This window comes from Panthera onca, chromosome B4 (assembly GCF_046562875.1).
Source record: "Panthera onca isolate mPanOnc1 chromosome B4, mPanOnc1 haplotype 2, whole genome shotgun sequence".
NCBI classification, from domain to species: domain Eukaryota; kingdom Metazoa; phylum Chordata; class Mammalia; order Carnivora; family Felidae; genus Panthera; species Panthera onca.
Genome location: NC_138345.1, coordinates 79,481,662 through 79,507,060, shown reverse-complemented (window position 1 = coordinate 79,507,060; position 25,399 = coordinate 79,481,662). Strand labels below are relative to the sequence as shown.

At 45.6% G+C, this 25,399-nt stretch overlaps 1 protein-coding gene across 3 annotated transcripts; it reads left to right on the top strand.

Annotated features, from left to right (window-relative positions):
• Window positions 1–13,746: 13,746 nt before the first annotated feature.
• On the top strand, window positions 13,747–23,633 carry ATP5MC2 (ATP synthase membrane subunit c locus 2). Of its 3 annotated transcripts, XM_078449820.1 has the most exons (6): window positions 16,089–16,116; window positions 16,322–16,454; window positions 19,426–19,495; window positions 20,720–20,797; window positions 21,354–21,547; window positions 23,371–23,633. In XM_078449820.1, the coding sequence occupies exons 1-6, from the start codon at window positions 16,092–16,094 to the stop codon at window positions 23,483–23,485; spliced, it is 615 nt and encodes a 204-aa protein (XP_078305946.1). In that variant the 5' UTR covers window positions 16,089–16,091; the 3' UTR covers window positions 23,486–23,633. The 3 variants fall into 3 exon arrangements, with proteins under 3 accessions (XP_078305947.1, XP_078305948.1, XP_078305946.1); XM_078449821.1 differs by lacking the exons at window positions 16,089–16,116; window positions 16,322–16,454 and adding an exon at window positions 13,747–13,883; XM_078449822.1 differs by lacking the exons at window positions 16,089–16,116; window positions 16,322–16,454 and adding an exon at window positions 15,572–15,655.
• The last annotated feature ends 1,766 nt before the right edge of the window (window positions 23,634–25,399 follow it).

The window sequence follows — 25,399 nt, the reverse complement described above, 5'->3', positions numbered from 1 at the left end:
ACACGCTTCCTCCGAGAAGCTTTCCCAGATTTTCTCTAAATTCTGCCCTCTCGCCCTCGACTCCCTTCCCAGTTCTGTTCTGCATTTGAAGTTGACGGTTGTCCCGGCGTGAATTCATTTGCAATTATTTGTGTTTGTTTGTAAACTGAGTTTAACTGTTCCCTGGTCCCTTCCTCTGATTCACCCCATCTGACCCAGAGTCTGCCCCCAAAGCCTGGGGTTTCCCAGAAAGGCAGAGACGGCGACTTGTTTCTGAATCCCTTACCCTAGTGGTCAGAACAGAACTTTTTCCTCATCCCCCCAAGGGCCTTTCCCCGCCCCCTCCCCCCCCCCCCCCTTAGAATTCCAACCTAAAATCAAAGCTACTCTCTGGAGTACCTGGGTGGCTCAGTCGATTGAGCGTCTGACTTCAACTAGGGCCCAGATCCAGAAGTTCGTGGGTTGGAGCCGGCGTCAGGCTCTGTGCTGACAGCTTGAAGCCTGGAGGCTACTTAGGAATCTGTCTCCCTCTCTCTCTCTGCCCCTACCCTGCTCTCACTCTGTCTCTGTCTCTCTCTCAAACATAAATAAACATTTAAGAAGTTAAAAAAAAAAAAAAAAAGCTACTCTGCTTAAGGAAAACACCTTTACAAACAAATGACATACCCACGAAGTAGGACCCCAAACCACAGGTCACCAGGCCCTCAGCTGCAGCCTGACTTAGAAGTAGCTACTTCAAAAATTCAGTCTTTTAGGGACTGTCTGTGCAGGATGAGACTTTTAATCTCGGAGTTGTGCGTTTGAGCCCCACTTTGGGTTCATAGAAAATACTTTAAAATAATTTTAAAAATCTAAAAAAGTGGGGGAGGGGGGCGCCTGGGTGGCTCAGTTGGTTAAACATCCGACTTCCGCTCAGGTCATGATCTCACAGTTTGAGTTTGAGCCCTGCATTGGGCTGTGTGCTGACAGCTCAGAGCCTGGAGCCTGCTTTAGATGCTTTGTCTCCCTCTCTCTCCCCTTCTCTGCTAGTGCTCTGTCTCTCTGTCTCTCAAAAATGAATAAATGTTTAAAATTTTTTTAATAATAATAATTTTTTAACCTAAAAAAAATAAAATAAAAATCAGTCCTTTAGTAACTTAAGGTGGACCCCCTAAAAGAGTGGACTCATCTCCTAGAAGGGGAGTGATTTTTTAAGGGTTCCCTCCTACCATTTCTTTGTTTTGTTTGGGGAGTTTAGGGTTTTGTTTTTTGTTTTAGAAATGATCTTGATTTGATATTTGGGGGCATGGTAAGTAAGGTCAGAGGAGAGCTTATGTCTGTCTGCCACTGTGCGTTGAGTGTGGGGGGGGGGGGAGGGAAGGAGAATTTTTTAGTAGGTTTTTCTCCCTGATCTCTGTAGAATTTTATGCATAGATGAAGAAGAAAATTGCAAAAAAAAAAAAAAAAAAAGCATACGGGAGAACCATGCAAATGATTGTGGAAAATGACAAGATGAGATTAGAGGCTAGGGAAGGTGGTGAGAGCAGGGACATAAAGGCCATCCTGCCAGGTTACCTGGTGTTAAAGAAGCCTGGGAAAGGACATTAGCAGGCACCCCAACCAGAGGCTGCCCCAGTGAGAACAGAACCCACAGCTACCCTTGGTACCCAAACAAGGGTGATTAAGGAGGGAGAGCTGAGCCAAATAATAACATGAGGGGTACAGCAAACCAATTTTTATTTAAGCACGTCAGCTTAGAATACTGACTGATGCCAGCCAACCACGCACACTTGTTCAGATAATTATCATCCTTTGTCTGCATACGTAGGAGACAAAATCCCATCTATGGAGGGACAAAATGGAGCATTTCGGCAGCTTCGGTTTCTGTGTGCAGGCTCCTCAGAGAAGTGCATTTGTGCCTGCTCTTCCATGCTACCTAGTCTCAATCTCCTGCCCACGTAGATTAAGCTCCACGGCTTCGACTGACTGAAGCCTGGACTGAAGGGGGCTGACCACCTGTCCTTCGATCATAGCTTAGTTTTTCCTATGTGCTGTCTGAACGCTTCCTTGATTGCAAGCATCCTGTATACTGGAAAATGTTTTCACTTAAACCTAACAATTAAGGGATGGAGTCACAGAATTTGGGTTCAGGGCTCCTTCTGCAGCTCTCGCTATGCTCCCCATCAGCCAAGTCTTTCATGAAGCCATCGAGATCTTCATATAGGGGCACCTGGGTGGCTCATTCGGTTAAGCATCTGACTTCTGATCAGGTCACGATCTCACAGTCTGTGAGTTCGAGCCCTGCTTCAGGCTCTGTGCTGACAGCTCAGAGCCTGGAGCCTGCTTCAGATTCTGCCCCTCCCCTTCTCACTCTCTGTCTCTCTCAAAAATAAATAGACATGTTTAAAAAAATATTTTTTAAGATCTTCATATACAATTTATGAAAAAAGGATACCCATCTCATGAATGACAGTACCACAAGCTGCCCCTGATACCACAAGGAGGTAAAAGATGAGAGTTAAGGGATCACCACAAGATTTGGGCAGTCGAGGCTGGTAGAAAGAGCACAGGACTTGAATTCAAAAGAATAGACTTTAAGACCGGTGTTATCACTCTTTAGCTCTGTGAGCAAAAGGCACTGATGATCAGTTAGCTGAAATGACTTCTGCCGGTCACACAGCAAGTAAGCAGCAGGGTCAGCTTAAGAACTCAATTCTCCACCTTCCCTATTCACATGTAGACAGCACAGTGTAAAATCAGACTTCTTGGATTCAAGTCCTATCTTTTCTACTTAGTAGTTGTGTCTCAGTTTCCTCTCGTGCAAAGTGGAGATAACAATCATACCTACTTCATGGGATTATTGTTAGGGTTTAGATAATTCATGTGAAGAAATCAGCACTACATCTAGCACATCATAAGTATTTAATAATAACTGTTTTCATTATGATGGTGGACATAGTTCTTATAACTCACCAACCTGAATGATGCAAAGGTATTCACCGATGCCTGTAAAATGCTTTGTGATTTAACCACGAGGCCTTAAGGGAAGCAGTGAACACCACCTTTGAAAGGTTATCTGTTTTGATAACCCTAAAGACCATTTCTCCCCCCAAACCAGTCTCACATCTTTAAGTCTGCCAGAACCAGATTCATATAGGAGGGTACACCTGGAACAGCTGTATCAGGGGATTCAGTTATTTCATGCATTTGTTCATTTGTTGAATGTCTAGTTGAAAAGAAGTATGGTCCCTCAATCTATCAAACCTATATCGATGGTCTATCATGTGTGCAACACATTTAGAAGCAGTTATCAAACCATGAGTCATTACATTATTAGTTTCTCTCTCTCTCTCTCTCTCTCTCTCTCTCTCTCTCTCTGTGTGTGTGTGTGTGTGTGTGTGTAGAGAGAGAGAGAGAGAGAAACATTTATTTTTTTTTAATGTTTTATTTATTTTTGAGACAGAGACAGAGCATGAGCAGGGGAGGGGCAGAGAGAGAGGGAGACACAGAATCCCAAGCAGGCTCCAGGCTCTTAGCTGACACAGAATCCCAAGCAGGCTCCAGGCTCTGAGCTGTCAGCACAGAGCCCAACGCGGGGCTCGAACTCACAAACTGCGAGATCATGACCTGAGCCAAAGTCAGACGCTCAACCAACCAAGCCACCCAGGAGCCCCAAGAGAGAAACATTTTTATATCCCCAGCACCCAACACAGTTCCGGCACATGGGAACACAATAAATGATACTGAATGAGTACACAGACATAGACAAATGGGAAATGCTAGAAAAATAGAAACAGTTCCTTCCCTTAATAAGCTTAAGCTCTAATTGGGGAGATAAGACTTTGCACACAGGAAAGAGTAAGAACAATACAAGACAGTAAACATATCAAGAGTGTCAATGCGTTCTAGGCGATATGGATCAGGAAGCGCTCAAGGGAATGTGGGGAGGGTGGTGGGGAGAGAGGCCTAATATGAAAAGAGTGGACTTGAAATAAAGACTAGAATTTGGAATGGTTGAGGAGAAAGAGGGAGGTCCAGCTGCACGAACAGCAAGAGTGACAGCACGTGGTAAGAATCTATACATGTTTCAGAACAACACAAGATCAACTTAATAAGGAGGTCAGACTCCAACTTTGAAAGGCAGAATCCATATGCGCTCACAACCATGTGTTTCTCTGATTGTGTTTCTGGTCACCAAAAATAATAATAATAATAATGTTTGCATTTTCTATTATGTCAGATCATTCACACCTTCTTCCCCTATCTTAACCTGAAAACCAAGTAAACAGCTGCGACTGCCAACAAAACAAACAGATTGTGAAAGCAATTACACCATTACTATTTCTCACTTATCTGCATACAAGACAACTTACTCTTCCTCTTTCTCCCACATGGTCCTAGCCTGAGATGGGATTATTACTGCCTAGATTATGACTCTTTCCTTCATAAGCTCCCTTTTTCCCAGACCCCCTCCTCCCAGACAGCCTTGCCTGAGAAAAACTTCCTATCTTTTCCCCAGCCTCCATGGTTGCTTTGAGGAAAGCATGGGGCGTGTGGAAGGAAAACAATGTGAATGAGTGGTTGTTATTAAATACCAGATGCTTGGTACAGATTAGCTTATTTATTCTCACAATAACCCCGTGGGGGGAGATATTATTATTATTATCCCCATTTTATAAGTGGGAGACTGAAGCTCAGAGAGTTTGCCCAGATTCACAGAAGAGGAAATATCAGAATAGAGATCTGAGCCCAATCTATAGGATTCCAGAGTCTATGCCTTTAGTCCTGGCCTGTTTTAGAAGCTCTCCTCCTCCAGAGTGAGGATAACTTCAGGCCAAGGGGACCAGATCTCATGACTTCCCCGTTCTGAGCTATCCTCCAGTTACCAGACTCCCTTGCCAAGCACCCCTGAGCCCACTTTCAGGACTTCTTCCTGAGTCCAATCTCCTAAAAGCACAGAAGGAGCTTCTGGGGAAACACCACTCACTAGCCCTGTGGGCCTGGAGTGTGGATGGAGTTCAGATGTGTGGCTGCCCTGAGCACACGCTTTTGTGTGAGGCCCCTCAGGTAGCAGGACAGAGCCTGGAATGGAAAGAGAACCCCAAAGGTCAGACGAGGGGCCAGAAGAGTCCCAGAATTCTGAATATAAATCTTCCAGTTGGTATTGATATAGTTGTCAAGGTAAGAGGGCAGAACATGTTTTATTTAACAGTTTGTTACCTTTGATTTATAACTTTTACATATTTAGACATTTGGTATGTAGGCCTTAATACATATATTTTTTTTATCTTGCCCTGGGCCCCACAAATGTTACGGGTAAGCCTGTTAGTCTCACTATGACACAGACTCTTTTCCTCCTGCCCTTCCCATTCTGTCCTTTGTGCCTAGAATGCCCTAGACTTGCCCCTCTTGATTCGTACAGCTTCCCAGATCCCCCTTTCCCCTGAAACTTTTCCAGCTGACTACAAGAGCAAGCACTGGTTTCCTAGCCTCTGTCCTCTCACAGCCACCAAGATTTCTGCTATTCCCAGCCTGAAGACACTGTGGCCGACTTACACGGCAGCTTGTATTCATTTTACTCTCTGTCCCTCCTTTCTTCTGTCCTTTATGTCAGGGAGTCTTCAGGTGGCCTATAGTACTTGTGAGTGGCTCCCACGGGCCACAACCCTGTCTTACCCTCTATAGAGAAATATTGGGGAAGATCCTTGTTCTTAGAGGAACGCCCAACCTGATACACAAGGCAGGCCTCGGGACTCAGGCAGGGTTTGGAAAAGTGAGGACAGGGGCGCCTGCCTGGCTCTGTTGGTAGGGCATGCAATTCTGGATCTTGGGGTTGTGAGTTCAAGCCCCACATTGGATGTGGAGATTACACAAAAATAAAAACTTTAGGGACACCTGGGTGGCTCAGTCAGGTAAGTGTCTGACTTTGGCTCAGGTTATGATCTGGCAGTTTGTGAGTTCGAGCCCCATGTCGGGCTCTGTGCTGACAGCTCAGAGCCTGGACCTGCTTGGGATTCTGTGTCTCCCTCTCTCTCTGCCCCTCCCCTGCTCGTATTCTGTCTCTGTCTCTGTCTTTCTCAAACAAACATTAAAAAATAACATAAAATCTTTTTTAAAAAATGTAAGGACAGAACCAGGGTTATCTAGATGGTGGTTTCAGTTTCATTTATATATATATATATATTTTTTTTTAAGTTTATTTTGAGAGAGAGAGAGAAAGAGAGAGAGAGAGAATCCCAAGCAGGCTCTCCACTGTCAGTTCAGAGCCTGACCCGGGTATCGAACCCACGAACCGTGAGATCATGCCCTGAGCTGAAATCAAGAATTGGACACTTAACTGACTGAGCCACCCAGGTGTCCCTCATTTTTATTTTGTTAAGGAAGCTCTACCCCCAACGTGGGGCTTGAAATGACAACATGGACCTCATGCTCTACTGACTGAGCCAGCCAGGTGCCTTTTCTGTTTCATTCAATGTGTTGAAAATGGAGGGAGTAGGGGTGCCTGGGTGGCTCAGTCGGTTAAGCAGCCGACTTCGGCTCAGGTCATGATCTCGCGGTCCGTGAGTTCGAGCCCCGCGTCAGGCTCTGTGCTGACAGCTCGGAGCCTGGAGCCTGTTTCCGATTCTGTGTCTCCCTCTCTCTGACCCTCCCCTATTCATGCTCTGTCTCTCCCCGTCTCAAAAATAAATAAAAACGTTAAAAAAAAATTAAAAAAAAAAGAAAATGGAGGGAGTAGAGCCCAGAGAAGAGGTTAGATTCATGCAGAGTCATTGGGTACAGGACCAGGTTTTAGAGAGCAGAGCTCCTAGGTTGAAGAGCCCATCAGGTGGTTCCTAGAAAGGAAAAGGACTAGGCTTTGGAGAGAGCCAGAGAATGGCATCATTCATGACCCAGGCCAGAAAACCAAGTACCATATTCATCTGCCTTTCTCCTTCATCCCCCACAACAAGCCGTGAATCCTATCAGTTCTTCCTTCTGACTCTCTTGAGTTCTGCCCACTTCTCTCCATTCCCACTATCACCACAAACCATCTCCCATCTGGATTTTTTAATAAAGATTTTCTTTTTAAGTAATCTCTACACCCAAAGTGGGTCTCAAACTCACAACCCCAAGATCAAGAATCGCATGCTCCACCGACTGACCCAGCCAGGCACCCTCCCACCTGGATTTTGGCAACAGCCTCCTATTGAATGCTATGCCCCCAGTCCTCCCACTCTCATCCATTCTCCACACTAGAGCTAGAATGATCTTTCTAAAGCACAAATCTAAAATGCAAGAGCTTTGGGGGGCCTGGCTGGCTCAGTCAGTGGAGCATTCAACTTTTGATCTTGGGGTTGTGAATTGGAGCCCCACATTGGGTGTACAGATTACTTAAAAATAAAAAGAAGATAATAAAAACAAATGCAAGAGCTTCTCACTCTTTTGTTTAAATCACTCCTTGTTGGGGCACCTGGATGGCTCAGTCGGTTAAGCATCCAACTTCGGCTGAGGTCATGGTCTCGCAGTTCATGAGTTCAAGCCCTGCGTCGGGCTCTGTGCTGACAGCTCGGAGCCTGGAGCCTGCTTTGGATTCTGTGTCTTCCTCTCTCTCTCTGCCCCTCCCCCACTCATGCTGTGTGTGTGTGTGTGTGTGTGTGTGTGTGTGTGTGTCTTTCTCTCTCAAAAATAAACAAACATTAAAAATAATAAATAAATAAAAATAAATAAATAAATAAATAAATAAATAAATAAATAAATAAAAACAATTCCTTGCTGCTTCCTGAATAAAATCCACATGTCTTAGCTTGATGCTCAAGATCCTTCAAGACCTAGCCATTAACAACCAGTCTCGCCTCTCTGCACCCTCCTACACTCAAAGCTGTTCATTCTGGCCACACTGAATTACTTCCCCTTTGTGGAAGAGACCATGTAATCCCTCACTTCGAAGACATTATATTTACTGCTCCTTCTCTATGGAACATCCTTCTATTCCCTCCCTATGCAGGTCCTCCATGTGGGTCTTAAATGTGACCTCCTGGAAGTCTTCCTTGACTACCAGTACTCAGGACTGGGATGCATGTCCTCCCTATGTCCTCCCTCAGGACTGGGATGCATGTCCTCATTTCCATAGTGTCCAATGCTTACCCCTCTTACAATACTATCACACTGCGTTGAAATTATTTGCTTTATTTTTTTAAGTTTATTTCTTTGTTTTGAGAGAGAGAGAGGTCATGCACATGTGTTTGAGCAGGGGAGGGGCAGAGAGAGAGGGAGAGAGAGAGAGAGAGAGAGAGAGAGAGAATCCCAGGCAGAGCTCAGAGGCTGACTTGGGGCTCAGTCTCAGGAACCATGAGATCATGACCTGAGCCAAAATCAAGAGCCAGATGCTTAACTGACTGAGCCACCCAGGTGCCCCAAAATGATTTGCCTTTTAATTCTCTGTATTCCCTGATAGACTCTCAATTTTTTTAAAACAAAATTTTTTTAACGTTTATTTATTTAGTTTGAGAGAGAGCACAAGCAGCAAAGGGGCAGAGAGAGAGGGAGACACAGAATCCAAAGCAGGCTCCAGACTGTGCTGTCAGCACAGAGCCCGATGCGGGGCTCAAACCCACAAACTGTGAGGTCATGACCTGATCTGAAGTCGAACGCTTAACTGCTTAACCAACTGAGCCACCCAGGCACCCCTAAACTATAAACTTTTTAAGGGCAAGGACTCTATATTATTCACTGTTCAATCATTCACAAAATTTCTGCTGAGAGCCTACTGTATTCCAGACACTATTCCAAATGCTGAGGATACAGTGGTAAAGAAGGTCCCTGGCCCAGTGGGGCTTATCTTCTAACAGGAAAAAAAAAAAGAATATTAATAATATACTATGATAAGTGCTAAAAAGAAAAATAAAGGAAGAAAGGAGTTAAAGAAGAGAAAGTAGTGACTATTTAGATGGGGTGGTCAGGAAAGGCCTTATAAGGTGGTGCTCTTTGAGGGGAGACCTAAATAAAAGGAGAGAGTGTATGATCGGGGACAAGAATGTTCTGGGCACAGGAAATAGCAAAGGGCTGGAGTGGGAACAAGCTGGTATGTCTGAGAATCAGTAGGAACAAGCTGAACCCTGGAATTTTTTCTATGAGCCCTGGAAAACTATTGGGAGGCTTTAAGTTGCATTATCTGATCTACATTTTAAAAGATCACTTTAGTTATTTACTGTGTGGAGAGTAGATTGGGGCAAAACCAGTCGGAATCCGGGAGACCAGCTAGGAACCTATTGTAGTGGTCCAGCAAGAGCTGTCAGTGGCTTGGACCCCACTAGATTTTGGAAGTGGTAAGGAATGAGCAAATGTGGGATATATTTGTATTCTCAGGATCCAGCATGATGTCTGGCTACACATTCAATAAATATTTGATGAATGAATTAAGAATTAATTAATCCAACTAAATGAGGACTCTGAGCTGGAACTGAAACCATCCATCCTTTAAGCCTTTACTAAAATGCCAAGCCCTCTACAAACTGGAAGTAGATAGCGGCCACTGATGAAAGATCAGTACTAGGCTATACGTATTTTGTTAATTCCTAAAAATCAATAGGGAGATGACAAATATCCCAGTAGGAAAATGGGCAAAGGACATACATGAATAGGCATTTCACAGAAGAAGAAACATGAATGGTCAATAAATATATGAAAAGATGCTCAACCTCATTAATAATCAGGCAAGTATAAATTTAAACCACTGTGAAATATCATTTTATATCCAACAGATTAGCTAAATACCAAAGTTGGTAAGGATAAGGCAGCAACCAAAACTCAGATGCTTTGGTGGGCATAAATACTGGAAAGCAATTTGACATTATCTGGAAAAGTTCATATCGTACAACCTAACAATTCCCTTTATGCAGAAACTCTTGCTCACGTATATCAGGAGACACATACAGAAATGTTCTGAGCAGTATTGTTTGTAATGGCAAAAAGCTGGAAACACACCTAAATACTCATCAACAGGGGAACTGAGCAAAAAATGAGTGGGTTATTACACATCGATGAAAATGGATGAACTACAACTATCTACATCAACATGGATGAATCTTAGAAAGATAATGTCGAATGAAAAGGGCGAGCAAAGGGAGTCTACAAACAATATTATATCATTCTTAGCATGGTAACAAAATAAAAAGAGGGGAGCCAAAATAAACAATATATGGCAAAAATATGTAGACAAATCTTGTAATGATAAACATAAAATTCGGGGGCTACTATAAGAGAGGAGTATGTGGGGCCTCTCGGTGGCATTGGTAATATTTTTCTTTTCTTTTAAATAATCTCTACCCCCAATGTGGGGCTCAAACTCAACCCCAAGATCAAGAGTCACAGGCTCTACTGACTGAGCCAGCCAGGCACCCCATGGAAAACAAGGATTTTTGTCTTATTTTGCTCATGTCTATGTTTCAGGCACCCAGCACGGTGCCTGGAACATAGGATATCAACAAATATCTGTTGAGTAAATCCTATATGTTACTTGCATTCTTTCATGTGATTCAAATATTTCATACTTTCTTAAAAGAAAAAAAAACTATTTTAATCATGGTGTCCCCTTGCTCATTCTAGCTGGAACTCATACTGCCTCCTCAACATCGGTTGCCCAAATAACCTATTAAATCTTGTTGCATATCATAGCTATATGTGCATATGTCTTTCTTATTGATTATAAATTTATGAAGACAATTTTTTGTCTTAAAAAAATTTTTTTTAGCTTTTATGCAGTTTTGGGGGAGAGAGAGAGAGAGAGAGATTGAGCAGGGGAGGGGCAGAGAGACACACACAGAATTGGAAGTGGGCTCCAGGCTCCAAGCTGTCAGCACCAAGCTCGAAGTGGGGCTCATACTCACAAACAGTGAGATCATGACCTGAGCCGAAGTTGGCCGCTTAGCTGACTGAGCCACCAGGCACCCCCTCTTTATTTTTATTTTTATTCCCATTATTTTTGTTCCCATTCACACTGTTTTTATTCCCATTCACACTAGTTTTATTCCCACCCACACCACGAAGCACAATACCTTTCACGTAGTAGATGCTCAGTAAACATTGATTGCTTATTTGAAGTCACAGGAGACAAGGGCAACCCAGAAAGGACAAAGCTATGCTATTTACATTTAAAGCTGAAAAAAGAACTTAATTATCATCTAGGGCTCTCCCGCACGTTTCAGCTGAGAAAGCTGAAGTCCAGGGAGGTGAAGTGATTTTTCTCAAAGTTATATGACTAATTAGTAGTATTACAAAATTTAGATTCAGATCTCTGGTTTGTGTCCTTAGCTGTTCACATTATATCACAGTGACTTTTATTTTCTGTTTTGTCTGTGTTCCTTGGCTTAGGAGCCACCAGACGGCAAGCACCAAATCTATGTTTACATAGATACTTAATCATGGCTTCTAGATAAATATGTAGGACCTGTACAAATTCATCATACAAATTCAAAGGAACTTCAAAATTTGTTTGGCTGTCCTTCTGCCACCAACTGTCCCACTGGCCCCTCCCTCAGAAGCCCGGATACTACTGATTCTTTCCCTCCTTCCACCTATTGTTTTCTTCCTCCACGAATAGGGAGGTTTACTGATGGCTCACCACCTGCTATCCTGGGGAACTGATTTGGCATGAGAAAATAGGAAATCCATCAGTCAGCACCCACTGGCCCCGGGAGTTCAAGACTTAAGAATAGTCCTTGTTGGGGGGGCGCCTGGGTGGCTTAACAGATTAAACGTCTTGACTTTGGCTCAGGTTATTGTCTCACAGTTCATGGGTTCAAGCACAGCGTCGGGCTCTGTGCTGACAGTTCAGAGCCTGGAGCCTGCTTCGGATTCTGTGTCTCCCTCTCTCTTTGTGCTCTGCCTCCCTCTGTCTCTCAAAAATAAGTAAAGGTTAAAACCAAATAAATAAAAAGAATAGTCCTTGTTGGGGGTGCTTGGGTTGCTCAGTCAAGAATAGCATGCAACTCTTGGTCTTGGGCTTGTGAGTTTGAGCCCCACACTGGATGTAGAGATTACTAAAAAAGATAAATAAATAAACTAAAAACAAATAAAACAAAACAAAAAAAAAACAAAGAATAGTCCTGATTGGTAATACAAAGGTAGCCCTTTCAACTTGTACAAAAGTGCCTGTTTAACAGAATGAAAGAATATCCTAGAAAGCTAACACTGGAGAGAGCTTCAGAAACCACCTACTTTTCTCCCTGATTTTTCCAAGTGAAGAAATTAGAGTTTTGAGAGATGAAGTAACTTGCAAAGTTATTCACCTAGTTAGTGGTAAGGCTGGGACTAGACTCCCAGTCTCCTGCTCCCAAGACAGCTGTTCTTTCTGTGCCACGTGCTGGTGACATGTGCATCTAGCAACACGCATCATAAAGTAGCCTCATCCTAGCCTTCAAAAGTGAAAAATAAATTATTCAAACACTTCCTCTTCTCTCTGGAAATTTTTTTTCTTTGCATTTCTCTGTGTCCTCTCTCTCTTTTTATCCGTCTTATGCTTCTCTCTGTGAATCCATCTTTCTGTTTGGGGTTTCAAACTGAACTGTGGCATGCCTTGCGAGATCCTTTTGATTTTTCTTCTCAGAGCTATTGTGTTTCCCGTCCGAAGGCAAACATGCATAAGCCAATCAAGACTCGTTCTTGGTGACCTTTGTGGAAAAGAACACCCAGAATTTCCATGTGAGAGGTGCTGGACCTCCCTCCTAGCCTAGCTAGTCAATTAAAATGAGTCTCTGGCCCCCCTGAGGGCTGTTAACCAATCCTAAGAAAGAAAAGATCAATCTCATTTTTTCGTCACCACTGTGCAGGGAGGCTGCTAACCAGTCAGAATGTGCCACTAACAGTCATTAGAAAAACTGGCCAATCAGGCCAACCTTGTTACATGGTCTGGTAGGAAAAGAAAGGGATTGATTGGAAAGGATAGTCTGGCTCCACACCCTTTCCTTCCTGGATCCTAGTTTTCCCTCACTGAAGTGGAGGAAGGACCCTTTCCCAAGCCCTGGATTAAGAAGATCCCTCGACCTTCGCTGACGTTCTCTTTTGTGGTCTTCAAATTCACTCTTCCCTCACGTAGCTCAACCGTTTTTACATAGTCTGTTTCCCTACTGATTGAATTTCTGACTTCAGGCCTGGTAGCAATAGCCTCCCGAATACTTGGCCCTCCCCACAGATCTCTCCATCCACCTACCTGTCAAATAACTTGTTTTGCATGATTTATGAGGGTGGAAAAGTTCAGTAAGTGATAAGTTGAGTCTCAGGAGATATCATTGAAGGGACCTTGCAATCGAGTCTCCAGGGAGCAGTGCAGAATTGAGTTGCAATGCTCCCAACTCTAATGATAATAACAATAACTATTATTATTATTACTATCATGTATTGACCTCTTACTGAGTTCCAAGCACCTTGCTAAAAGCTTCACATCTATTATCCCAATATTTGCTCTGGGGTAAGCACTATTATTATTCCAAATCTGCAGAGGAGGAAATCGATTTAGAGGGGTTAAACAGCTTGCCCAAGATCGCAGTGGCTTGGAAACCCAGGTTTGCGTGAATCCAGAGCCCACCACTGAACGAGGGTAGGGGAAAATTAAACATTGCAGGCTCTAACAGCTTGCGGGAGGAGCCAGTTTAGGTTCCTCGTGGGCCCCTTGGTCCCAATCCCGCTTTGGGATTGTCGGCGATATCCGAGAAGGGTCTGAATTGTCGCAACAAACAGCTGCAACAACCGTTCGGTGGTGGCGGCTCCTGAGGACGGAGGACTTTTTGCCTGGGAGGCTGTGAAGCTGAGAGCTGAAAGGAATTCAGGATGGGCGGGGGGGGCGAGGGGGGGCGGGGGGTGTCTGGGGACTTCAGGGGAGATCCTGGCCGGCCCGGCTTCCCTCTCTGCTCGCAGCATCTGACACCGTGCCTGGCACCAATTGGTACTTGGTAAATACCTGTTGATTGACTCCCAACGATCCCCAGCTCCATTCTTCACCTACCCCCACCTCCTTTCCACCCCGAGTCAACAACTGGAACGGAAGGGATATTGGGGGATCGCAGGGCAACCAGGGAGAATCCTCGCCCGAGCTGGAATCGTGGATTTAGGAAAGGCGGGAAGTCCCCCACCCTTCTCTCCTCGCCCGCGTCTCCGATTTCTCCCCACTCTTTCCCCTCCCTTTCAGGAGCTCAGGGCCATAAAAATGCAGATGGAGGATCGGTGTGAAATAACGGGCCCATATAAATCCCTCTGCCGCCCGCCTGCAAGATGGATTGGCCGCATTGAAATTCCTCCGCGAGGATAATTAAACTCGGGGCCTCATCCGGGCAAAATTACATTCCTGTAATGGCGTCGCTCGGGGTCCCGGGAAATTGCTCCGTGGGCTTTCAGCGGCGGTTTTTATCGCCGGCCGGGGTGTGCCTGGCTGCGGCTCGCCTCTCCTCCGGGACCGTAAAGCTGCTGCCGTGATTTATCCTCCCCTTCTCCCAAATCCGATTAAATGGAGGAGCTCGGGGCCGGGGCGCCGCGGGGCCCGGGAGCCGGGAGGGGGCGGCGGGAAGGACGGGGCCAAGGAGGGGAGGACAAACGGCCCCTCAGAGGGTGGCGGATTTGGCTTTATTTACAGCCGCGGCTCTCTTTTTATTTTTTATTTTTTATGGGGGTTTGGTGAGCTTTCCCCGTCCTTCTCGTGCTGCATTCAAGCGCGATGCCTGGGTAGCTGGGGTTTGGGCATGAGGAAAAGTGGGTAGGCCCTGCTGCCCTCCTTCCAAGGGGGCTGCTCAGAAACTGTCTCCCGAGACCAAGAGGCCTAGAAGAAGGGATGAGGGCCGGAGCTTCCCCCCCCCCCCCCCCCAATTTATTTTGGAAAGGAAGAGCAAAAGGGCACGAGGGAGAAGCAGAGAGGCTTCCATGAGAGCACCTCATGGGGAACTGCTTAACTCCCACGGATGGAGCCTGGGCAGAGGCCCGGGCATGCCTGCAGTGACCTCACAGCCTCACTACAGGTCCCTGGTGCCTACTATTCCTTGACTGTCTCAGGACTCCGGAGAGAAGGCTTAGTGTCAGGACGCCTGAGTCACAATCATCATTAGCCCCTATCTTCTGGTTCGATGACGCTGGTTTCCTCACGGCTGATGGCTAGAATAAGAAAGACAGAGAGGAAAATAAAGGCGGGGCCGCCACAGGCAGCTGGGGCACTTTGCTGACTATTCGCCCACGGAACGGGTTTCCCATCCATAAAGTCAGGGTCCCTGGGCGACAGAAGACAGGAGTCCCATGACTTCATTTTCCTTCTGCCACATTTGGGCACTGAACCCCAAACCCGGTGTTTGTGATTTAACACTGAATTTCTGGTGTGGGCGGGGCTGACAATGTGACTGCACATGCTGGGTACGGGGACGTGAGTCCCAAGATCCCAAACGCCGAGCCGACCAAACCTCCGGCCACGTTACAGATCCGTTTCCACTGCAGTTGTCCTCATTTCTGTAGAGGGTCGGCTCCGCCTGCAGTTTCTCCTCTCAAACACCAGGTGGAGCGACTGGCCGAATGCGGCCACAAAGCTGGCAGGCGGCGCTGTGGCGCCTGGGCCGACCCTCAACGCTGCGATTTTTCTATCCTTAGAAGAACGACTCGTTGGTTCAGGCCGCGCCTGCGCCGAGCCTTCCCTTCGCTCTTCCCGCCCTCCCCCCGCCCCTCTCTGTCTTCTGTGCTCTGGGAGCAGGTAAGGCCTTGGGCCCTCGCGCCCGCGATGCGCCGCGCACGCGCGCGGGACACCCCACCGCGCACGAGTCCTTTGAGGTCCTTACCTTGCATGCTCCCACCCTGGCCCTGACGCCCTCCCTTGGGCCTGGTACTCCCTCGCCTTAGGGCTGCTCCTTCCGCGTGCCGTGACCTCCAACCGCGCGGGCCTGGCGCCATCTTGGATGTCTCGTGGGAGGCGGGAGGGAAGACCGCCTTGGAGCCGGCGAAAGTCCAATCCCAGAGGGCTCGTTTTCACCTTTTCCTCTCGACCCTTGCAGACGCTCTGTCTCATCCTCTTGACTGTTCAGAGTTGCCACAAACCTCCGGCTCTCTCCTCCTTTTTATTGCTTTCCCTTCGCTTTCTGACTCTTTGCATTCTTACCCAGCAACTGCCAGACTTGGCCCCAGGACTTCAGATGCCACGAGTAATGGAGAGAGCAGGTAGTCTGTTTTAAAAGTAAACGTGAACGTGGTAGAAGAAAACAGCCAAAACACCCTCTCCGTTCAGGCTGTGCCCTGGGGAGACCTATGGCAGGAAAGAGGCCGGTTTCTTTGAAACCATTGGCTGTCTCCCAGTTTCTCCTCCTTCCACTCCAGTGAAGTTGGAGGAAACAAGTGGTGGGCTAATAGCGAGGTTTTCTATTAGAGGCAGCAGGCCCAAGAGAGTCGTGTGGGGCAGCCTGGGATAGTCTTCACCGGCCAGCTTTCCTGTCAAGGGTCTACCAAGAGTCCCCTGGCCCTGCTCTCAAGAGGAAAAGAAGGTTTAAGGAAGGGAATGGGTAAGTCAGCAGCCCCCTAATTCGGCTGATCTACACGAAGGAATAAACTCACGATGATGTAGGCCCGCTGATTCTGGATGAGGCTGTGGTCCGAGGTGTTGTAAGCTAACAGGTCCAGACTTACCTGGTTAGGTGGCCAGTGGAGGCATCTGTACTTTGCGCAGGCTCCCTTAATTGCCACCTTTTGTTGTGGACTTGTAACACGTCAGCACTACTTTCAGCTGTTTACACGTTATTTGATTTAACCCCCCCCCCCCAGCTATATTTTATGAATGATAATATTGAGATTTAATTGCCTTGGGGAAAAAAACTACTTGTTTATTATTTTTTAAGTAAGCTCTATGCCCCACGTGGGGCTTGAACTCAGGACTCAGGAATCACATGCCCTATTGACTGAGCCAGCCAGGTGCTTTACTCCTCCTTTTTCTTTTCTTTTCTTTTCTTTTTTTTTAATGTTTATTTTTTTGAGAGAGAGGGAGAGAGAATCTCAAGCAGGCTCCATGCCGTCAGCTCAGAGCCTGATGTGGACCTGGATCTCACCAGCCGCGAGCTCATGACCTGAGCCGAAATCAAGAGTCAGACACTTAAACGGCTGAGCCACCCAGGAGCCCTTCTTTTTTAAAATATTAGGAAAATTTTAGATTTTGACCCAAGAAAACCTTTACAGTCTGCAGCAGAATTGGGTTAGAGTTAACTTATGGGCAGTTTAAGACAGGGGACAAGAGTTGAAGGCATGGATTAATCCAAAAGTGACTAAGATTCTGGATTCAGAGGTGTGACCTGGGAAAATATTGAGTACAACTCCTTTAAGGAAGTGTCCTTTAACAGGTATAAGTAATCCTGAGTATTTCAACCTGTAGCATATTAAGAAGTATTAAGTGTGAGATTTCAAGTCCTGGATCTACCACCACCATCATTTCAGGACTGATTTTAAGAATGTGCTCTTGGGGTACCTGAGTGGCTCAGTCAGTTAAGCATCAGACTTTGACTCAGGTCATGATCTCGTGGTTCATGGGTTCGAGTACTACGTCGGGCTCTGTGCTGACAGCTCAGAGCCTGGAGCCTGCTTCGGATTCTGTGTCTCCCTCTCTGCCCCTCCCCTGTTTGTGCTCTCTCTCAAAAATAAATAAATGTCGGGGCACCTGGGTGGCTCAGTCGGTTAAGTGGCCGACTTCGGCTCAGGTCATGATCTCACCGTCCGTGAGTTCGAGCCCCGCGTCGGGCTCTGTGCTGACAGCTCAGAGCCTGGAGCCTGTTTCGGATTCTGTGTCTCCCTCTCTCTGACCCTCCCCCTTTCATGCTCTGTCTCTCTGTCTCAAAAATAAATAAACATTAAAAAAAAAATTTTTTTAATAAATAAATAAATAAATAAATAAATGTTACAAAACAAAAACAAAAAAGACTGTGCTCCCAGTGTACCTAAGGATCACTTGAGAAGCTTGTTTGAAATATAGGATACTTGGGCCTTATCACCAGAGAGTTTGTCCATGAAGGTCTAAAGTGGCACCCGAATATGTATTTTTTTTTGAATATGCATTTTTTAATACATATACCATCCCTACCTTCGGGTAACTAGTTCACATGGACCTTGAAGAAATTCTTTTTTGTAGGTCTTTAACCACTCCTCTCTCAGATAATTTCTTTTTTTTTTTTTTTTTTTTTTTTTTCAACGTTTTTTATTTATTTTTGGGACAGAGAGAGACAGAGCATGAACGGGGGAGGGGCAGAGAGAGAGGGAGACACAGAATCGGAAACAGGCTCCAGGCTCCGAGCCATCAGCCCAGAGCCTGACGCGGGGCTCGAACTCACGGACCGCGAGATCGTGACCTGGCTGAAGTCGGACGCTTAACCGACTGCGCCACCCAGGCGCCCCTCTCTCAGATAATTTCTACTAACTTAGGCACCTACAGGGTGTCAGCTCTGTTTTAGGTCTTAGGCATACAAAATAGAATGCCTCTTAGTGTGATGGTGCAAATGAATACGTTAACAGTCGTGGCTAATTAGAGTAAAGGCAGGATTCTTCCTGGGTCTGCCTCGCCCTGTTAATTAATGTAGGAAATGGAAGTCTTTTGAGGAGTCCAATAACTTCCAGGGATTTCAGTAAAAAGATTTTTGGAGATCCTTCCAGGGTCTTGGCCACCAACAGCTATCTCCCAAGAGTCCTTAAAGGGCAGCAGTTTTAGTCCCAGACAATGAAGTCTTGAGAAGAGTTCCTTTTAGAGAGAGTAAGGGAAATTTAGGCAGAAGACACGGGAACTTCCTCTGACCACAACTCGTGAAGCTATAGAAATGAATAACAAATCTTAAAGCTGAGACTGGGTGGCTGCTTGTTCAGACTAGGGGGAGTCACTTGATTATAAGGAAATCTTGGAAGCTGTGTGGAGGAAATCTTGACTTTAAGGTTTTATTTTTTAAGTTTATTTATTCTGAGAGAGTGTGTGTGCACCTGTGCACGCGGGGATATTGGGGCAGAGAGAGAAACTCTCAAGCGGGCTCTGCACTGTCAGTGCAGAGCCTGATGCAAGGGCTCAAACCCATGAACCGTGAGATTATGACCTAAGAGTCAGACACTTAACTGACTGAGCCAGCCAGGTGTCCCTTGACTTCAGGGTTTTAATTCCGTCTCTGCTGATGACTTGAGGTCATTTACTGTCCTGTTTGGGCCATGTAAATTTAACAGAGCACCTTTTCTGCTATTAAGGATATCCTTTGGAGCGCCTGGGTGGCATAGTCAGTTAAGCGTCTGACTTCGGCTCAGGTCACGATCTCACAGTTCATGGGTTCGAGCCCTGCGTCAGGCTCTGTGCTGACAGCTCGGAGCCTGGAGCCTGTTCTGGATTCTGTGTCTCCCTTTCTCTCTGTTCCTCCCCCGCTCATGCTCTGTCTCTCAAAAACAAATGTTAAAAAAAAAAAAAAAGATACCCTTTGATGAACAAGGACAATATTTACAGCGCTACTTTTGTAATTCCAGCTCTCCTGCCACAGCCCCTCATCCCCTGAAAATGTATACCTGTGCAAAGTTCGTCTCCTCCCCCTTCTTGGTGAGTGCTTGCCTTTTCTGGGAAAGTTTTTGAAGAGGGGCATCGTGTTTCTTCCTTGCCACACGTTGCTCTTCACAGCTAGGTTGAGGGAAGGTCCTTTGCTGCGTTAGCCTGACAGCAGAGAGTGAATGCTTACCAGGCACCCCTGTCTCAGATCCCTTGGAGGCCAGTTAATTCTTTTCATCCAACTATGTTAGAAGAGTGTAAATGAGAATCTCGAGTAAGGTCAGGTTATTCCTATCTTGAAACTCTGTGTGCCTGTAAACTGGAACCCTGCCAGGAATGGTAAGCATGAAGTAGGTAGCCTAACTTGGACCGAGTACACGCTGTGTTCAGGATCTTGCACTGAGTGTCAGAGTCATACCTGGGAGTTCCCTCCAGAAGCTTCAATTTGGGTGGCAAGTTGAAACACACGGAAATACACGTTGGAAGAATATTTTGACTTAACAAGCAACAGCATGGAAGAATTTATAGATTAGATGGTGGAGGCAATTGGTTTATACATCTGTAAGTGAAAAGGAGTGATATTATTATTAGGGGGGGGTACCATTGATTGAGCACCTGAGTTTACCAGTTTGTATATATAATCTCATTTATTCCTCAAATCAACCCTGAGGTACAGCATTCCAATTTGGTAGAAGAGAAAGCAGGCTTAGAAAGATTTAAGTGACTTGTCCTAAGATCACACAGCTGAAGTAAAGCTAAGATTAGAATCTAGATCTGTCTGATTAAAACCCTGGCTGTTAACTACCGTGTTGTCTGCTTTGGTTTGGGGTTAGTCAGAAAAGGCTACGAGAAGGGGTGAATTTTGAACGTGGATCTTTGTGCCTATTTTCCTGAAGGATGTGTCTAGGGAAAAATGCTCCTCTAATCATTGGCTTCCCTCTTATGGGTTGGCCATTACCAAAATATCTCTCTCTCACTGAGTGAAGCAAATGCTTCTGAGGCTTAGATTTCTTCCTGTTCTAGAGGCCTGTAAAAGGGTATGGTGAGAGTGGGTAATACCTCATAGCCCGAAAGGAAGTACATTTCTTCCCTTAAAACAAAGGAGAAGCCTAGGAAGCAAGAGAACTGGTTTGGTTCTTGAGTCTAAAATTTACTGGAAGTAAAAGAATGATCGAAGATAAAGAGAATGAATGGGGCATCCACGAAACAACTTGGGGTGGTTCTGAAATTCCTCCACACCCATCCTTGACCCTCTTGCCCTTGTGTCATTCCCCCTAGGTCAGGAGCACCTCTCAGCTGTTGAGCCGATCACTGTCTGCAGTGGCACTAAAACCACCAGAGACACTGACAGATGAGGTACCTTATAAGGTGGAAATTGGGCCTGTGGTTGGGGGTGAGGGGGGAAGAGGGTTACCTGGCAGCACCAGTAGGGGGAGTGCTGAGGACGATCATCACAGACTAAAGTTAGTGAAGGATCAAGGCCATTGGCTTTAGGTGAGGGTGGAGGACAGTTGATACCACATATGATCTAGTGTTCCAGTTTTTGCCACTGGCAGTGCATGCCCATGTGTGCTGCTGATAACTACCATTATGTGACCTGGTTTACTGACTTCATTTGGTGGCAGTTGGTCCCAGGAAGACGATGATTTCAGGGCACCAAGAACAGGCTAGGTCTTCAGTCTTATACTTCTAGAGCACACCTGAATTTTGAAGGTATTTGATGTCTACCTCTTGCATCAAAGAGTTCTGCTTGGCAGCATGTTAGGGGATTTTCCAGGGAGTTAAAAGTTTTTCTGTTTGGGGGAGAAGCCATGGAATGTGATAGCATAAAGGGTTTAAATGGTACAAAACTTTCTGAAGCAAAAAAGGGATTTCTTAAAATCTTTATCCTCTACCTGCATCTTCTTCACAGAGCCTCAGCAGCTGGGCAGCCCCACGTCCCCTGACCTCACTTATTCCTAGCCGCGGTTTCCAAACCAGCGCTGCTTCAAGGGACATCGACACAGCAGCCAAGTTCATTGGGGCTGGGGCTGCCACAGTTGGGGTGGCTGGTTCTGGGGCTGGAATTGGGACTGTGTTTGGGAGCCTCATCATTGGTTATGCCAGGTAAGCTGGGCCCTCAATTGGCTCTCAGATATGTTTCCAGAGGTCTGGGCAGAAATTTCTGGGGATCTTGAGCTATATGTCCTATACAGTAGCCACATGAACTTATTTGAGTTCAAATTTTAGTTAACTAGGGGCACCTGGCTGGCTCAGTCAGTAGGACATGTGACTCTTCATCTCAGGTCATGAGTTCGAGCCCCATATTGGGCACAGACGTTACATAAAAATAAATTAAAAAAATTTAATTAACTAAAAGTACACAAAGTTTAAATTTTGTGTACTTATAATGTGGCTAGGTGGCCACGTGTGACTAGTGGCTACCATATTGGAAAATTCTATTGAAAAGCTTTGGTTTAGAGTAGGAGTCAGCAAACTGAGGTGGAGGGCCATATCGAGCCACCGCCTGTTTTTTGTATAGCTGAGCTAAGAATGGGTTTAACATTTTTAAAAGGTCATGAAAAAGAGACCGTATGTGACCCACAGCATCTAAAACATTTACTATCTAGCTCTTTACGGAGAAAGTTGGCTACCACTGATCTAGAGCCTGAAGTCAGCATAGTGGTTTCTTTACTGTTTTTCCCCATCCCTGGGAATTCCCGACACCCCCCCCCCCCCCCCCCCGCCCCCCATCACTCCTGGGAAAACTGCCTTTGCAGCCAGCCCCACAGCTTCCTGACACTTGGGACTGTTTAGTCCCCACCAACCCCAGGCAACTCACTGTTAGAACTAAATTAATCCTCTAGAGACCTGCAAGTTCTTTTAATGCCTTTGAGGAAATAGGTTTATTTTTTAGGATGTATATGAAACAAGAAGCCTGACTGCTTCTGCGTCCACAGTTCTGTTAAAACCTGGCATTGCTTTACCTTATCCATCAAGCCTTCCAGAGGTGACAGAGTAAGGGAAATAGAAATTATATATTGACTTTCAAAGTTGGAAGACTTATCTTTATCCCATTTTGACTCATAATCTAAACCCCACAGACCATTTGTAGGCTTTTTTTTTTTTTTTAAGTTTATTTTGAGAGAGAGAGTATGTGTACACACAAGCAGAGGAGGGACAGAGAGGGAGAGAATCCCATGTGGGCTCCACACCAGCAGCACAGAGCTGGACTCAGGGTTCAGTCCCACCAACCGTGAGGTCATGACCGAAATCAAGAGTCAAGACACTCAACCGATTGAGCCACACAGGCACCCCCCCCTTCCCCCCGCATTTCTTAAAGCCCAAAATCTTTAACTAGTTTGAAGTGAAAGAAGGTAGTGTGTCCCCTGGCTTTATGGAACATCACTAGAAAAACCCCATTGTAGAAGGTTTTTCTGGTTGTGTTTCAGCAGGCCATAGAGTTCTGAAGTATGCCCAAAGACCATCTAAAGAATAAAGAGGAGACCAAACCTTTAAAATCCCCCACTTTTTTAACATTGTAGTTCGGCTTTTATACATTTTTTTATTGGGGTTCTGCTCCTTCAAGTTTCAGAACACTGCTCTGATAGATTCTGCCACTCTGGATACCTGTTCCATCCTGGTTGAGCCCTGGATAGTTAAAGGTCCAGGCCCAGAGGTCTTAAGTTATGCTATGGGTAATCCACTAGAGGAGGTTATGTTTGTACCTGGGCCATGTTAAAGAATTTTGGATTGTCCACTCCCATCACTCAGTCTCTATAGAGCCCTTGATGGATCCGGCAGGAATTGGGGCCTGATGGTGCCACCATGAGAGACTCATTACATAAGATGAGCTTGAGGAGATGAATTTTCCCCGAGCCCACCTTTGATGTTTATCTTTTTCTTTGTGTGGACTAGAAATTCAGTCTTTTCTCCTCCCCTTCTCCCAGGAACCCCTCTCTGAAGCAGCAGCTCTTCTCCTACGCCATTCTGGGCTTTGCCCTCTCGGAGGCCATGGGGCTATTTTGCCTGATGGTGGCCTTTCTCATCCTCTTCGCCATGTGAAGGAGCCGTCTCCACCTCCCATAGGTCTTTTTCCCGTGTCACGTCTGCCCTGTATGTTCCTTTTCCTATACCTCCCCAGGCAGCCTGGGGAAAATGGTTGGCTCAGGGTTTGACAGAGGGAAGACAAATAAATACTGTATTAATAAGATCTTTTCTTGTGTCTCCTGTGTATATTTGTTCTTCTTAGTTGGCTGAGTGCCTTGGTGAGAGTGTAAGGCCTGGAGGGTGGTGACAGTTCTAAGTTCACCATGAGTCTGGGCTCACTTGTTCTTTATTCTCTGTGTCAGGAAAGCTTTATTCAAATTAGCACTCCTTTTTTAATAATTTTCACTGGGGATGGCCTGTTATCTTGGAGGACTGGGTCAGTAGAAACGAACAGCAGTGGCTTAACATTTTGACTAATGGGCTCTCTGTTGCCACTGCTACTATCCTGGCTCAGGGCCTCCTCGCCACCCACTTGGTCTGTTGCAGTAACCTTTTAACTGGCCTTCTGCCTCCAGTCTCTTCCCTCTAGCATTTACTTCTGCCCACCACTGCCAGGTTAATTCTTAAGTATAAGACTAGTTTTTGTTATTTACCAATTCAATAACAGTCTGCCCTCAGCTTTCTTGGCTTTATCTTTTATTATTCCCATACTCTACCCAAAGTGGTATTGTCATTTTTTAAATACTTTTCCCTCTTTCCTGTCCTTATCTTCACGCCTTGCCCTTTGGCCATCTCTGCTTTCTTTTTCCTGAATCTTTGCTCACTTTCCTCTTTTTAAACTCCCTGTTGTCTTTAAAGACTGAGTTTAAATGCTACCTCTTACTCCATGAAACTTTTCATCTGGTTTCCATGTACCATCAGTCAAATGAGCATTAACTCAAATAAAGGACTGTAGATCATGTTGTATCCTTTATAATGCTTAGGGTCTGTGTAAATTGTGGATTTGCTATGTACATGTGTGTCCTTTATCTTCCAAGTTAGACTATTGGTTTTTTGAAGGGACTATGTCATGTTCATTTTGTATCCCTAACAGTATTTAGCATGATGTATCTCAGCAATATTTTTTTTTTTAATGTTTATTTTTGAGAGAGAGCATGAGCGAGGGGGAGGCAGAGAAGAGAGAGACAGAATCCGAAGCAGGCTCCAAGCTCTTGAGCTGTCAGCGTAGAGCCCAATGCAGGGATTGAACTCGTGAGATCATGACCTGCGCCAAAGTCAAATGCATAGCGGACGGAGTCACCCAGTCACCCCTCTCAGTAATATCTTTGTCAAATTTTTTACTTGGTCATCTCACCCATCCACCTCACTTCAAAAATGAGGAAACTGAGACTTTGAAAAGTCAAAGGATTCTCAGGAACATTCAGTAGCTGAGCTGGAGCTAGAGCAAGGATCACATCTTCTAATCAGGGTGTCAGACTACCATACTCGATCCTGTGGGACTCCCCAAGCCCAGTGTTGCCAGTGACTTATTTTCCCAAGCATGAAGGAAAGGGCAGAATAAGCAAAGTAAACCTTTTCCCTTAAAAATCCCCCTCAAGAGGGACTTTGGACAGTGAGGTTAGTAAAAAGTAAAGAATTGTATTTTTAAAAATTTTTTTTAACATTTATTTTTGAGAGACAGCATGAGCAGGGGAGGGGCAGAGAGAGAGACACACACACACACAGAATCTGAAGCAGGCATCAGGCTCTGAGCTGTCAGCACAGAGCCTGACGCAGGGCTCAAACTCAGACCGCGAGTTCATGACCTGAGCTGAAGTCGGACGCTCAACCAACTGAGCCACCCAGGTGGCTCAGTTTAGATACACAACGCACGCTTCAAGTAACTGGGTTAAAGTCCTTTCGTGATAATGTGAATGATCACAACAGTTTTTCTTTTGGTTTAATTGAGGACTATAAAATTAAAGCCCAGGGTAGAGACTTAACCCCAGA